The following is a 12,174-nucleotide window of genomic DNA, read 5'->3' as shown; positions in this document are numbered from 1 at the left end:
TCAGATCCAAAACCAGTCAAGGACAAACTACAGCAAGGGCACCACCAAAAACTGGTCTCTCACCTTCAAAACTGGAACAATACCAGGAGACTAATGAGAAAGGGCAAGTGTCCTGAACTGGATACCACAACTGTACAGGATGCTACAGGTTGTTACTGAGACAGCTGGCTAAACAAGAAGTGTTCGTTTTCCATTGCTATGAAGCAAGCAAATTATACAAACTTAGTGGTTTGAAACATCACCCATTTCTTAGCACATGGTTCTGTGGGGCAGAAGTTGAGGCAGATTCTGTTTTGTGCAATATTAAGCTCTTAGCCAGAGGGAGGAAAGTATCTGTTGTCATGCTGTTTAAATTGTTGGCAAAATTCCGTTCATTGTGGCTATAGGTCTTTACAAGGGTGCTTCAGAGAAACAGAACCAACAAGATGGAGAGGAGGGGAGGGGGGAGGGGGAGAAGAGAGAGACAAAGTTTGGATTTGATCTTTGTCGATGCTCTCATATGCCCAGCTCCCAGGCAGCCCCACAATCATGGGGCTGATGCATTATGCTAGTGGTTTTTTTGATACTGCATTTTATATATCTCATGTCTTTAAAATATGACAATGTTTAGAGAAAGCATCATCCCAAGTAAGATCATTAGAGAACCCTGATGCAAACAGACTGGTATCCTCATATAAAAGGGGAGAGAAGGTAATACAGACAAATTAAGGGAGAAAATGGCTTCCTGGAAAGGCCTGGAACAAGGCCTTCTGTCACAGCCCTACAGCCCCTAGTCTCTGATCTCCAAAGTCTGACACACAATACTTTTTTTTTTTTGTGGGTCATGGGGCTTGAACTCTGGCCTGGGCGCTGTCCCTGAGCTCTTCAGCCAAGCCACTCTTCCCATTTTCTAGGGGTTAATTGGAGATATGAGTCTCAGGTCCTTTTGTGCCCAGGCTGGCTTTGAACCTTGATCTTCAGATCTCAGCCTCCTGAGTAGCTAGAATTACAAGCGTGAGCCACCTCCCTGGGCTTGACACAATCCATTTCTGTTATCTAAGCCATTCTGTGGGGTACCTTCAGAGCAGCCTGCACACAAATCTGCTTCCCTACAGCTCCCGAGCCCTCCAGACAGCTGCAGATGGAATATGATCAGTTCACCCTGACACCAGGACAGAAGTGCAGTCGCTAGTGTCTGGGGTAACAGAGCTCTCCCAGCCCTCAGGAGGCTCTAGCAGCCCTTTACCTGCCCTCCAGTGCTGGGTATGAGAGGAAGAGAAGGAAAGCCCGGAGTCCTCCTGCTCTGCCCACTCCATTTCTCACTGCTGAATTGCCTTTCCTCAATGGATGAACACAAGGCAGCGCAGGCGATGGAGCAGCTGTTGGCACAGCCCCTCCAGACACCCAGGAGAGCCACTGGGCACCGGCCCTGGGTCGGGCTGGCTGGCTCGAGTCCAGCTTGAAAGCCTCTAAGTCCCCATACCAGTGCCATGCAGAAGCAGAGCCTCTCGACCCCTGGTTTCCTTGGAAAGCCAAGCCTGGGGCCCAGCACCTAACCCACTGCGAGCCGCACCACGGGGCTCCTGAAGCCACTGCGCCTCCAGGGACCCAGGGCGGCCCCCAGGAGCAGGCTGGCTCTGTCAGAGCGGAAAGCTGACCCGGCTGTGATGGGGAAACGGTGACACGAGGCGAACCAAAGCGAAGAGCACACGCGAACGTGGCCTGTACTCTTCCCCTGTGTCCACAGCCGAAATTGATGGAAAATGAACTGCGAGCCGCCCACGGGGACGCGCGAGGCCCGGCAGGGGAGCGGCGTGGGGCAGGGCCCCGGCCGGGAAGGGACCAGGCTGCCACCCGAGACTCAGACAGCTTTATTTTCTCCACGTCCTTGCGCTGCCGAGGAGCCCCAGGACCGCGACAGAGGGAAGCCGTCACCGAGTCACCGGGCCATCACCTCCGGTGGTCCGCCCCGATCACCGGGCCATCACCTCCGGTGGTCCGCCCCGATCACCGGGCCATCACCTCCGGTGGTCCGCCCCGATGGCGTCCGCGACGCTGCGGAACCCCCGCTCCCTGGAGAGGACGGAGAGGGCGCGCTGTCCGCGGGGCCCCCTCCCCCCCCCCCGCCCTCCCCGCCCCGGTGCCCTCCACTCCCTCCCCAGGCCGGGGGGGGGGGGGGGCGCATGGCGGCACCTCCGCCGCGCCCACTTACTTCAGGAGCGCCTCCAGCTCGCGCTTGACGCTGCCCACCACGGGCGGCCCGCGGTAGGCCAGGGCGGTGTAGAGCTGCACCAGCGAGGCCCCGGCCTGGATCTTCTCCAGCGCGTCCTGCCCGCTGCTCACGCCGCCCACGCCGATGATGGGGATGCGGCCTGCGGGACACGCGGGGGGCCAGGCCGTGGGCCCGGGGGAGGGGTGGCGTGGGCAAGGGGACCGTGAGCCGGGGGGGGGGGGAGGAGGGAGGGGTGAGAGGCGTGGGTGAGGGGGGCCGTGAGCCCGGGGGGGGGGGAGGACGTGAGCGGGGGGCCGTGAGCGGGGGGGAGGGGGGCCGTGAGCCGGGGGGGAAGGAAGGGGCGAGAGGCGTGGGCGAGGGGGGCCGTGAGCGCGGGTGAGGGGGACGGTCGTGGCCAGGGCCACAGGGCGACAGCCTTGCCTTGGGTGAGGGCGTACATCTCCCGGATGGTCTGCGTGGACAGGTCTCGGAGAGGCTTCCCGCTCAGCCCTCCCGTCTCATGGCGCAGGGCACCCCGGAGGCCAGCAGGACGACTCACAGTGGTGTTCGTGACAATCAGCCCGTCGATGCCCAGCTGCCGCGCGAGAGGACGAGCTCTCAGCCGTGGTGGTGAGGGACTCCGAGGTGGACGCTAGACGGGGACCCACACCCCACCCTGGGAAGCGACAGCCTCAGTCCTCCCTCTGCTTCCTCTCAACAGCAACCCTTCCCCGCCTCCAGCATTCCCTGCAGACTTGAATCCTTGTCTGAGGCCCCCAGGGAACAAGTGATGGGGCCAGGGTTTGAACTCAGGACCACCAGGCTTTCCCAGGAGGCTAGATGGCCTCTGGGCAGTGAGAGGTGTCCCCACCTTCAGGCCACCCTGCATCGAACCTCTCTGGCCACACTGGCGATATCCTCCTTGTCCTGGGAGGAGAGGTCGGGGGCGATCTTCACCAGCACGGCCGGCTTCTGTGCTCCCTTCAAGGCATCTCTCTCCTGCAGCACCTAGGGTGGCACAAACCAGACACTGGAGACCCCCAGGCTGCAGCCCAGCAGTGCAGCCAGAACCTGCAGCCAAAGTTTGCCTCTCACCAGTGCCTCAAGCTAACACGTGAGTCATCTCCTCTTCAAGAAACGCAGAGAAATGTCAGAGGGATCTAGATCGATTTTATTTTCCAGTTCAACCCAAAGAACCCTAAGATCCTCACTGACATCAGCTGGAACCTTCAATTGTGCTCTAAACAGTAAAAGGGAACGCTTTTACAAGCAAAAAAAAAATCCTTCAACTCATGTGCGGCACCAGGGATGGACTGAAATCATAGGCAAGCCCTTGTTACCAGGGACTTTGTGGTTTACCAACAGAGGCAGAGGAGTGATTTCTGCTGCACAGACTCAGGCTGTGACAGGGCAGTTTCACTTGGCCCAGGAAGTAGCAGGAGTTGGAGGAACAGGAACAGATGCAGTGGCTTACCTTGGTCAGCAGGCGGCGCAGCTCAGCTTTTCCCTGCAGGCTTCGCAGCCCTGCTGTGTTGGGACTAGACACATTCACCACCAGGTAGTCAGCCAAGGGGCCCAGGACCCGAACCCCCTCTGCGTAGTCTGCAGCAGCATCAACCGACGTTTTATTCTTCCCTAGGTTTATTCCCAGTGGCTGCCCATCTGTAAATAGCATGGGTCGAGTTCTAATCCCCACAGTTTCCTGGGCAATCATTTTCAGGCCATTCTCGATGCTGCAAACTTTTCTCTAACCAGGTGACAATGATGAAATGCGATCAAAACACAGCTTGCCATCTTTGCATGGCAGTGGCTTTCTTTTAAAAAGAAAGAAAGAAAAAAAGAAACAGGAAACAAAGAGACTGGGAGTTTCAAATATGAACAATTAAAAAAGCCGGAAGTGTAGCACAGTGGCAGAACGCAGGCCGGACACACATGAGACCTGGGCTCAATCCCCACCACCGAAAGAGTGAGCTTTATAAATGTAGTAAAAGTGGGGGCAGACAGGAATCAGGGTGTGTCAGAGAGACAACCTGATCTAAAGGACAACTGTGGGTCTTGAGTGATGAAAAACCCAAATTAAAGAATAAGTATATTTTTGATTATAAAGCTAAAAATGTAGGTGTATTTTTTTTTTTGCCAGTCCTGGGGCTGGAACTCAAGGCCTGGGCATTGTCTTTGGGCTAGCGCTCTACCACTTGAGCCACAGCACCACTTCTGACTTTTTCTGGAACCCAGGGCTTTGTGTATGCTAGGCAAGCACTCTACCACTAGACCACACTCCTGGCCCATAGGCTTGTCATTTTTATATCATAATTTTAGAGAAATTCTGAGAAAGAGACTCATATAATTGTGTGAGCGTGCATCTCAGTGCACAGCCTGAGTTACCCTGGCCTGGACATAATCACTCATATCTGTTGTCCTTGCACTCTCAAAACTGTCCTCCGTGGGCAGAAAGCAACACAGCTGCCTTATTTCACTCTGTGGTTTGCATTTAGGGCCTCCAAAAAATGCATTTTGAGGAATGTGCTGGGTGTGAAAGAAGGGGCTGCCTGCTCTGAGCAGCCCGACGCACTGTCTTATCTGGTAAGGTCACTGGACAGCAGGGGCACTCACAGCTCATTCCAGCTAATGCTGGGGAGGAGGGGAGACCTAGGACGCCCACCTCACCACAACCCTCCAAGCCAGGGAGCACAAACAACACCCAGCACTGCTCCACCCCACTTGTTTGTCATCAGCCTGAAGATCTGTGTCGCCAGTTTCCTAAGTGGGGTGGGGGCAATTAGAACCCAATCAATCAAGTTGTAAACGAACTCTCAAAGCCTCCTAGGTACAGCACACATTAAGCCTAGGCTGTTTGTAAGCCTTAGTTTTTGGCCACACAGGTGAGCTGTCACAAAGTATGGCTTCGTCCACTCAAGCTAAGGAGATTCTGGAGTTAGGAATGGCTGGAAGACCCTTCCCTACAGGACCCGGACGCTGTCAGGTCAGGCTCCTGGCATGGTGCAGGCAAGAAACTTCACCGTTCCCAGCTGGAGCTGCGCACTGTGCTCAGCCTCGGGACTCTGTCTCAGCCCAGTGAATGTGTTCAGTTCCTCAAGACCATGCCCACCATCTCCCCAGCGCTTCCTTCAACAGAGGAAGTCACTTCCCATGCCTCATTTTACCTTCAGTGAGCTTGCTCTGCTTCTGCTGTCTGGCACGTAACCTGTGCTCCACCGCCGAGAGCCCATGACTGTTAAACCCGTACCTACAGCACATGTGCAGTCAGACAAGGGGACAAGCGAAGACTGCCCACAGCCATTTCCATCTGCCTTTTCAATCGCCCTGCCTCCTAACCTCCTGAAACATCCCCCAGAAAGCACTGATGGCCACAAAGATGCCTGTCAAAAGCTCCCCAAGGAGCCTCTCCAAACTCCACAATAAGAAAGTATATGTGTCATTATTAGGCAATGAGAATGGCTCCTTCTCTTTCTGAGTTTATTGAGATTTCCCAGGTTGCAGAGGGGCAGGCCCTCTGGAAGGATTTTCCTCAAAGCAGCTATGTGTGCACTGAACACTGGCTTCCCTGTTCACCAAAGACTAGGACAAGACAGAATTGCAGGCCAGAACTGCAGTGGCTGGTCCACTGCACGCATGTTTGCTGCATGCAAACACCTGGCCTCAGAACTCTTGAAGCAAGGAACAGAAGGCAAGCAATAATTGTAATAGTGAGTCCATATTAAAGGCTGGGTTTAGAATCATCATAAATGGAGTATATTGTAAATCTCTTTCTCTGGCTTCACTGTGCTCATTACAGTCCTTTGAGGCTCACAGCACATGTCTGCTAGCCAATGGTGGACAAGAGAGCTGCGATGGGGAAACACACAACCTAAGGAGACCAGCGAGCCTCTGCAGCTGGACAAGTGCAAACCCTCAGAGCCCCATGTGGACACGGGTTAAATGAAACGGGAGAGCTGCTCTCCGAGGCATGTCCAGCACACATGTACAACAGATTCCCGAGCATTCCAGCTGGCAGAAAGATGTTCACAGCTCACTGCGAAAAGCCAGGGGCTGGTCTCCATCAACCTACCTGTTAATGATGGCCTGGTCCTCCGGGAGGCGGAAGACTCGGGGTCTGGGGTTTCCTTCCTGCGGCTGTGGAGTCACACTCCCCACCTCCACAAAGCCGAAGCCCAGCTTGTAAAGCCCGTCCACAGCTTCCCCATGCTTATCGAATCCCGCTGCAATCCCCACTGGATTCCGGAACTTACGGCCCAGCACTCTCACTTCCTGAGAAGAGGGAGACCAGATCAAGTTGCACAGGCCACACCAGTATTTCTCAAAACGTGGTCCCCAGGGTCCCACATCAGAATTCCCCAGGGAAGCATGGGCCCACAGGATTCACTCCGAAGGATATATGGGTGACACTTGCCCACAGGTGCTCGGGCTGCCTGGCGGAGTGGAACAGCACCACCCTCAATGCTGGGGAGGCAACCAGCAAGCCACCATGGATGAATGAACGGACCTTTCTAACTACAGTGAAGACTCCTATGTACCTGCTAGGCAGGAGAGTGGATTGCTGATGTCACCCCTCCTCCCAGGTGTTTCCTCTGAAATAGGGAGTGACAAACACAAAGCCTACAATCAACCTAGCCAGCCCCAGCTGTAGCCCTCCCCAAGGCTGATAAAAAAGCCCAGCAGCCCCCGGACCTGGCGAGGTGCAGCACTCAGCTAGGCTGGTTTCAGTGCTGGCTCCAGAAACCTGAGGCTGGGTGAACATCACCCCAGGCAAAGCTACCCAACCCTGGAGATGAAGGAAGGCCCTCCAAGCAGCGACTACAACAAAGGTAAGACCACTCGGGCAGCGTGTTGGGAAGAAGAGGTGAGAACAGCCCTCAAAAAACAGTGGTTTTCAACTCTGCCAACTCCTGCCAGCTTCTCAGGGGTGATGACGGTATTGGTGTTACAGGAAGTTAGAGCTTGACCTTCCAAAATCTTCCCCCCACCCCCCAAGACTCTAACAGGGATTGGGAGCCAAGGATTTAGGGCACTGTGGAGAACTAAAACTAGAAATGTGAGAAGGTCGGGAGGCCTGGCCGTCGGTGAAGCAGTGGGGAACTGCCGGCGTGGTGAAGCATGCCTGCGGTGCGAGCATCTTGTGAGACTGACTCGGGAGGAACACTTGAAATCTTGAGTTCGGGACTGGCCTGGACAATAGAGCAAGACCTGTTTCAAAGGGCGCCACCACAGAGTTCTGTATGAGCTGCTGCAGGCGGGACCAGCAGCCTTCAGGGTGATAGCACAGGGACTATGGGACGGTCAGCTGTGCTCACCAGACAGTGGGACACCCCCCCCCTCCGGCCTCCCGCTGCACACCGGCTGGAAGGGGGCTTCATGCGGGGAAAGCATTTTCCAATCCTACAGCACCCTTGAGGATGGCACACCAGTTACTCAGAAGTGTGTGATGAGGAAGTGAGAGGGGAAAGTAGCAAAGGCCTCTGATTCCTCACAGGGTCCCTCCCCTAACATGTCTGAGGGCATCAAGTCACTCTGCTGCGAGGTCTCCACCCTGGGAAGCAGATTCTGTGAGGTTGTGCACTGTTGTGTGATTTGTTGCTGATCCCAACACAGCTCAGTCCCCGACAGCAGGTGAGTGGCTAGAGGAGGCTGGCCACGGGTGCCGTCCTCAGGATTCAACTGGCTCCCTCTGCTTCTCATTAGTGCATAATGAATGGCAGCAGAGGGGTGACTGAGCTGTGCGTGATCTCAGCGAGGCAGAGCGGTGGCCGTGGTTGGTGTCAGGGCCCAACCCCAGGGGGTCTGAATCCTAGTTCTGCCCCTTGACAACTGTGTGACTTTGGGTAAGTCACACAAGGGCAGTCGATGGGAATGACAGTGGGCCCCCTCGTGGAGTGGTGAGGATTAGTGGACAACACAGTAAGTCCTATGAGAGTGACATAATGAGAACTGTTAAGATGTGTTAAGAGATGTGATACATAATCAAGATGGCTGCTGAGTTCCAGGCTCCCACTGGGAACCTCGGCTTGATGAACCCCACTCCTGCCTGACCTTCCCCCCACATCTAATGCATGAGGTGTTCCCAGAGCACTTACCAGCATGTCAGAATCTTGGAATTTGGCTCGAGGAAGGAGCCCCAGGGCAGTGAAGCGAACCGCTAGCTTGTGGGAAGCCTCTGGGTCCAGCAGCCCTTGCAGGGCTGGCATCAAGTATTCCGCGTAGAAATGCTCATCCCCCGTGGCTGTCAGGTAGGAGGCAAAGAACAGTCCTCCACCCCCCAGGACGACCACAGCATCGAGGGCCCGCTTCTGGTAGAGAGAGCACATCAGGGGTCACTAGCAGGCCACCCCACCCCCCTTTACACCAAGGCAGACACGACACAGTGACACGTCATGTGAAGTGACACTCCTCATCTCCAGGCCTGCCACCCATGAGGCTGGGTCCCTCAACATGGTCCTTAGGACAGGAGGCCAGGGGTTTGCGCTGAGCACTGCCCTCTAGTGGCCACAGGGGAGTATTTTCACAAGCTACAGGGATGGAGCAATGCTAAAGAAGAAATCACAAGGTCAGACATTCACAGCTGTTCAGGGCTACATGACATATGCATTGTCACATGTCCTGGGTAACTTCTAAATGTCCTAGCGACATTATTGGCAAACTATCACCTGCGTGGTTCTCATATATGCTGACAATTCAGGAATCATTACCCTGTAAACTAAGACAACAATGCTGTCTTGTAAAACACTTTACTGAGAATTGAGTCACATATCAGAAATTAGGAAAGGCATGGTGCATGACAACACATCTGTGGCATTCACATTTCTGGCAGAGGCTTGACCACCCAACAACCTGTTATTGAGGTGCATCAGGATTGGACAACACTCACACAATGAAATAAATACTTGTTTTATTTTTCCTTTAATTTTTCCTTTACACTGTGGTTAGGACATCATGTTGATGAGTTAGATTCCACTACAGGCTAATAAGCTTTTGATGTGTACTCTATGTAAAAGGTCTTACTATGTGGAGACTGTCACTCATTCGTTTACTCATCAAATATGTTCTGGCCTTTGAGGATATGAGCACAATCTCATGAAGAGACAAAAATCAATGATTGTGCAAATATATAGCCATGACAATTGCTGTAAAGGAAGAAAATACAGTATGGGAAAATGGAAGGACCCAACAAATCTCAGCTAAGGAAAGGCAACTTTACAAAACTGACTTGAAGCACATATTGAAAGGATAAAGAAAAGTTAACAAGGAGAGCCAGGCACAAGTGGCTTGGCCTGTAACCCAGATAATTGGGAGGCAGAAATTGTAGAAAACGGCCATTTCAGGCTAACCCTGGCAAAAAGCTGGCAAGAACCCATCTTAATAAGCCTGGTGTGCTGGTGCGTGCCTCCCATCACAGCTGTGAGCAAGCCCTAAGCATCTAGCCCAGACTATGTGCAGGCAAGACTTCATCTAGAAAATAATTTTAAAGGGCTGGAGATATAGACCAGGAAGCCCTGAGTTCAAACCCAGCACTGCTCAAAAAGGGGGGCAGGGCAGTGAAAAGACTCTACTGGGGCAGAAGAAAAGCTGACGGGTGTGGGGACTTTTGGAACCGAGTGTAAGAAGCTGAGCGCTGAGGACAGCAGTTCGGAGCCAACCGAAGCGAAAAGATCTGTGAGACTCTTCCAGTTAACCAGCGCAAGGCCAGAACTGCGAGCATGGTTCAAGTGGCAATGTGCTAGCCGTGGAGAAGCCCAAGCAAGAGCCCTGCAGTGGGCCTTTTAAGTTCAAGCCTCGCTGATGCGACCCGAGGAGCCTTCTCCAGGAAACCGCACCAACAAGCCCCGGCTCCCGACCTTAGGCTCCGCCGAGCGCTCAGCTCCCGCGCGCGGCCCTCCACGGAAGGCTGTGCACGCGTCGCGCGTCCGGGACCCGTGCAGGCTCCTGGCCCGGGCCGGGCCCCCCAGGCCCAGGGATCGCCCTCTGCCCGACACACCTGGCCAAAGCACGCGGGCCGATGCGGTCCTCCGTCCTCCCCCGCCCAAGGGCATCCGCGCCGCGGCGGCAACCTCCCCTGCCAAGACTCACTTTCAGATGCGCCCACGCCATGCTCCTCCGGCCAGTGGGCCCGCCCGCCCCCACCCCGCCCCCACCCCGCCCCCACCCCGCCCCCACCCCGCCCCCACCCCGCCCCTGGGGAAGGAGACGCCGGAAGCCCCGCCCATCTGCTTCCGGATCCACCAATCCAGGGACCGGGGATCGTACGCGGTCCCCGGAGGTTCTGATTGGCCGCCTGCGCGCGTGCGCAGAACCAAAGCCGCGCCCTCCCGCCCATCCCCGCGGGCGTCCGGTTGCTAAGCTTCCCCCGGGTGCCGGCGGGCTCTTGGGCGGCGGGGCCTGGCGTGCTGCTGCTCCTCAGGGCCCGAGGGAGCTGGGCTCGGCGGACTGGAAAAGGCTTCCGGGCAGCCGTGTCGGAGTCGCCACCGTGTGCCTGCGTCCCCATCCGTGGGATCGGAGGAGGGCGGCCCGGCTGGTCCCACCTGAGTGCCTTGAAAGGCAGGCGCTTCCTGCTTCCCATTGGAAGCAGCTCGGCGGCCCTCGTCGAGGGTTGGGAGGCCTCGCCCAGTGGGGTCGGCCCTGCGGCGGCTGAACCTGCGCTGCAGCTGAGCACGGCCCTGGAAGCTAAAGCAGAAGCCGAGGAGGTGCTGGAAACGTCGTAGCTCGAGCTGTTTTTTTGAGCTCCATGCATTGTACGAGGATGCCACGTTGGAGTGAATGGCCGAAGCCCGACGGACAGAGTCTGTGACAGTAATCCATATAAGTTAGGTGTCTCGGACTGTCCATACAGCTGAGTGCAAATACCAGGCTTAAAAGTTAGGCATGTCAGTGTGTCTCGTTTGTTTCTCATGGTCTATGTGTATTCCACACTCCAAATTCCCAGCCGTCGTAAGTTTGAGACAGTGCCATCCGTCTTGGCCAGTCAGAGAATGCAGTCATCAGGCTGGCCCATCTTGTGAAGGGCCCCACCGATACCACGTGTCTTGAACTAGTGGTTAAGTGTGCCTGTGGCCTGGTCGGCCTGGGCCGCATTCCTCTGGCAGGTGCCTGGCCCTTCCAGGATGGCACAGGAACTGGGTCCACAAGCTCCAGGCCTCGTTCTGCACGTCCAAGCTGCATCTGCTGCCACCTCCGGGAACAGCCCTACCCAGAAAAACTCAGTGTACCTTTTATACTTGAGTAAGTTAAGCACAACTTGATCACAAACATGACTTATCTTGTACAAAAATTACCTATTAAACAACTTTTAGAGCCTGGAGCCAGTGTACTGTATTGGTAGCTTTTTAAGAGGCTGAGGTATGCCAGCCTCAGCAGGAAAGTCGATGAGATTCTTAATAATTCTCTAAGTGGAGCTATGACTCAAGGAGTAGAGCCCTATCCTTGAGCAAAAATAAATGCTCAGGGACAGTGCTCAGGCCCTAAGTTCAAGCCCACCCCAGGACCAATACATTTTGCATGTACTCACACACATGTGACAGGAGAGCCCAGGATACATCTCAATGACAGAGTACTTTTCTAGCATGTGTAAGCCTCTGGGTTCAGTCTCTTGCATTGCAATATTAACTGAAGAAAACATTGTCAAAAAGGACTTGTACTCGTATAATTGTAACCACTCTATATATCACCCTTATAACAAAACTTTACTTATTTCTATTGCAAAGCATTGATTGGATCACTTGGATAGCCATCTTCACCCTAAACAGGCCAAGTGACTTCAGTGCCTTTGTTCATTTGCATTCACATTTACTTCCTGGCACCAAAGAAGAGAACTCACTGTACAGACCGATAGATAATGGGTGTTTGCAACAGGTGAGGATCACGTGGCATGCTGTATAGGCAAAGTAGTCAAAATTAAGAGAATAAGTCTTCCCTACGGCATGAAGTACTATTCATGCCTATATCAAAGGAACCTGTATCACCAGAGGCCACAG

The 12,174-nt window shown here is 54.6% G+C and overlaps 1 protein-coding gene across 1 annotated transcript; it reads right to left on the bottom strand.

Moving 5' to 3' along the window:
* Nucleotides 1–804: 804 nt before the first annotated feature.
* Dhodh (dihydroorotate dehydrogenase (quinone)) lies at nucleotides 805–10,318 on the bottom strand. The gene is made up of 9 exons (XM_090357341.1): nucleotides 10,274–10,318; nucleotides 8,284–8,496; nucleotides 6,261–6,460; nucleotides 5,356–5,438; nucleotides 3,666–3,853; nucleotides 3,086–3,199; nucleotides 2,633–2,786; nucleotides 2,192–2,351; nucleotides 805–2,052 (listed from the first exon to the last, which is right to left on the bottom strand). Exons 1-9 carry the CDS (start codon nucleotides 10,292–10,294, stop codon nucleotides 1,998–2,000), a joined length of 1,188 nt encoding a protein of 395 aa, XP_090213467.1. The 5' UTR covers nucleotides 10,295–10,318; the 3' UTR covers nucleotides 805–1,997.
* Nucleotides 10,319–12,174: the final 1,856 nt, after the last annotated feature.

This window comes from Megascapheus bottae, chromosome 24 (genome assembly GCF_031878675.1).
Source record: "Megascapheus bottae isolate mThoBot1 chromosome 24, mThoBot2.hap1, whole genome shotgun sequence".
NCBI classification, from domain to species: Eukaryota; Metazoa; Chordata; class Mammalia; order Rodentia; family Geomyidae; genus Megascapheus; species Megascapheus bottae.
The sequence above is the reverse complement of the archived record's forward strand: the minus strand, read 5'-3'. Positions and strand labels throughout refer to the sequence as shown.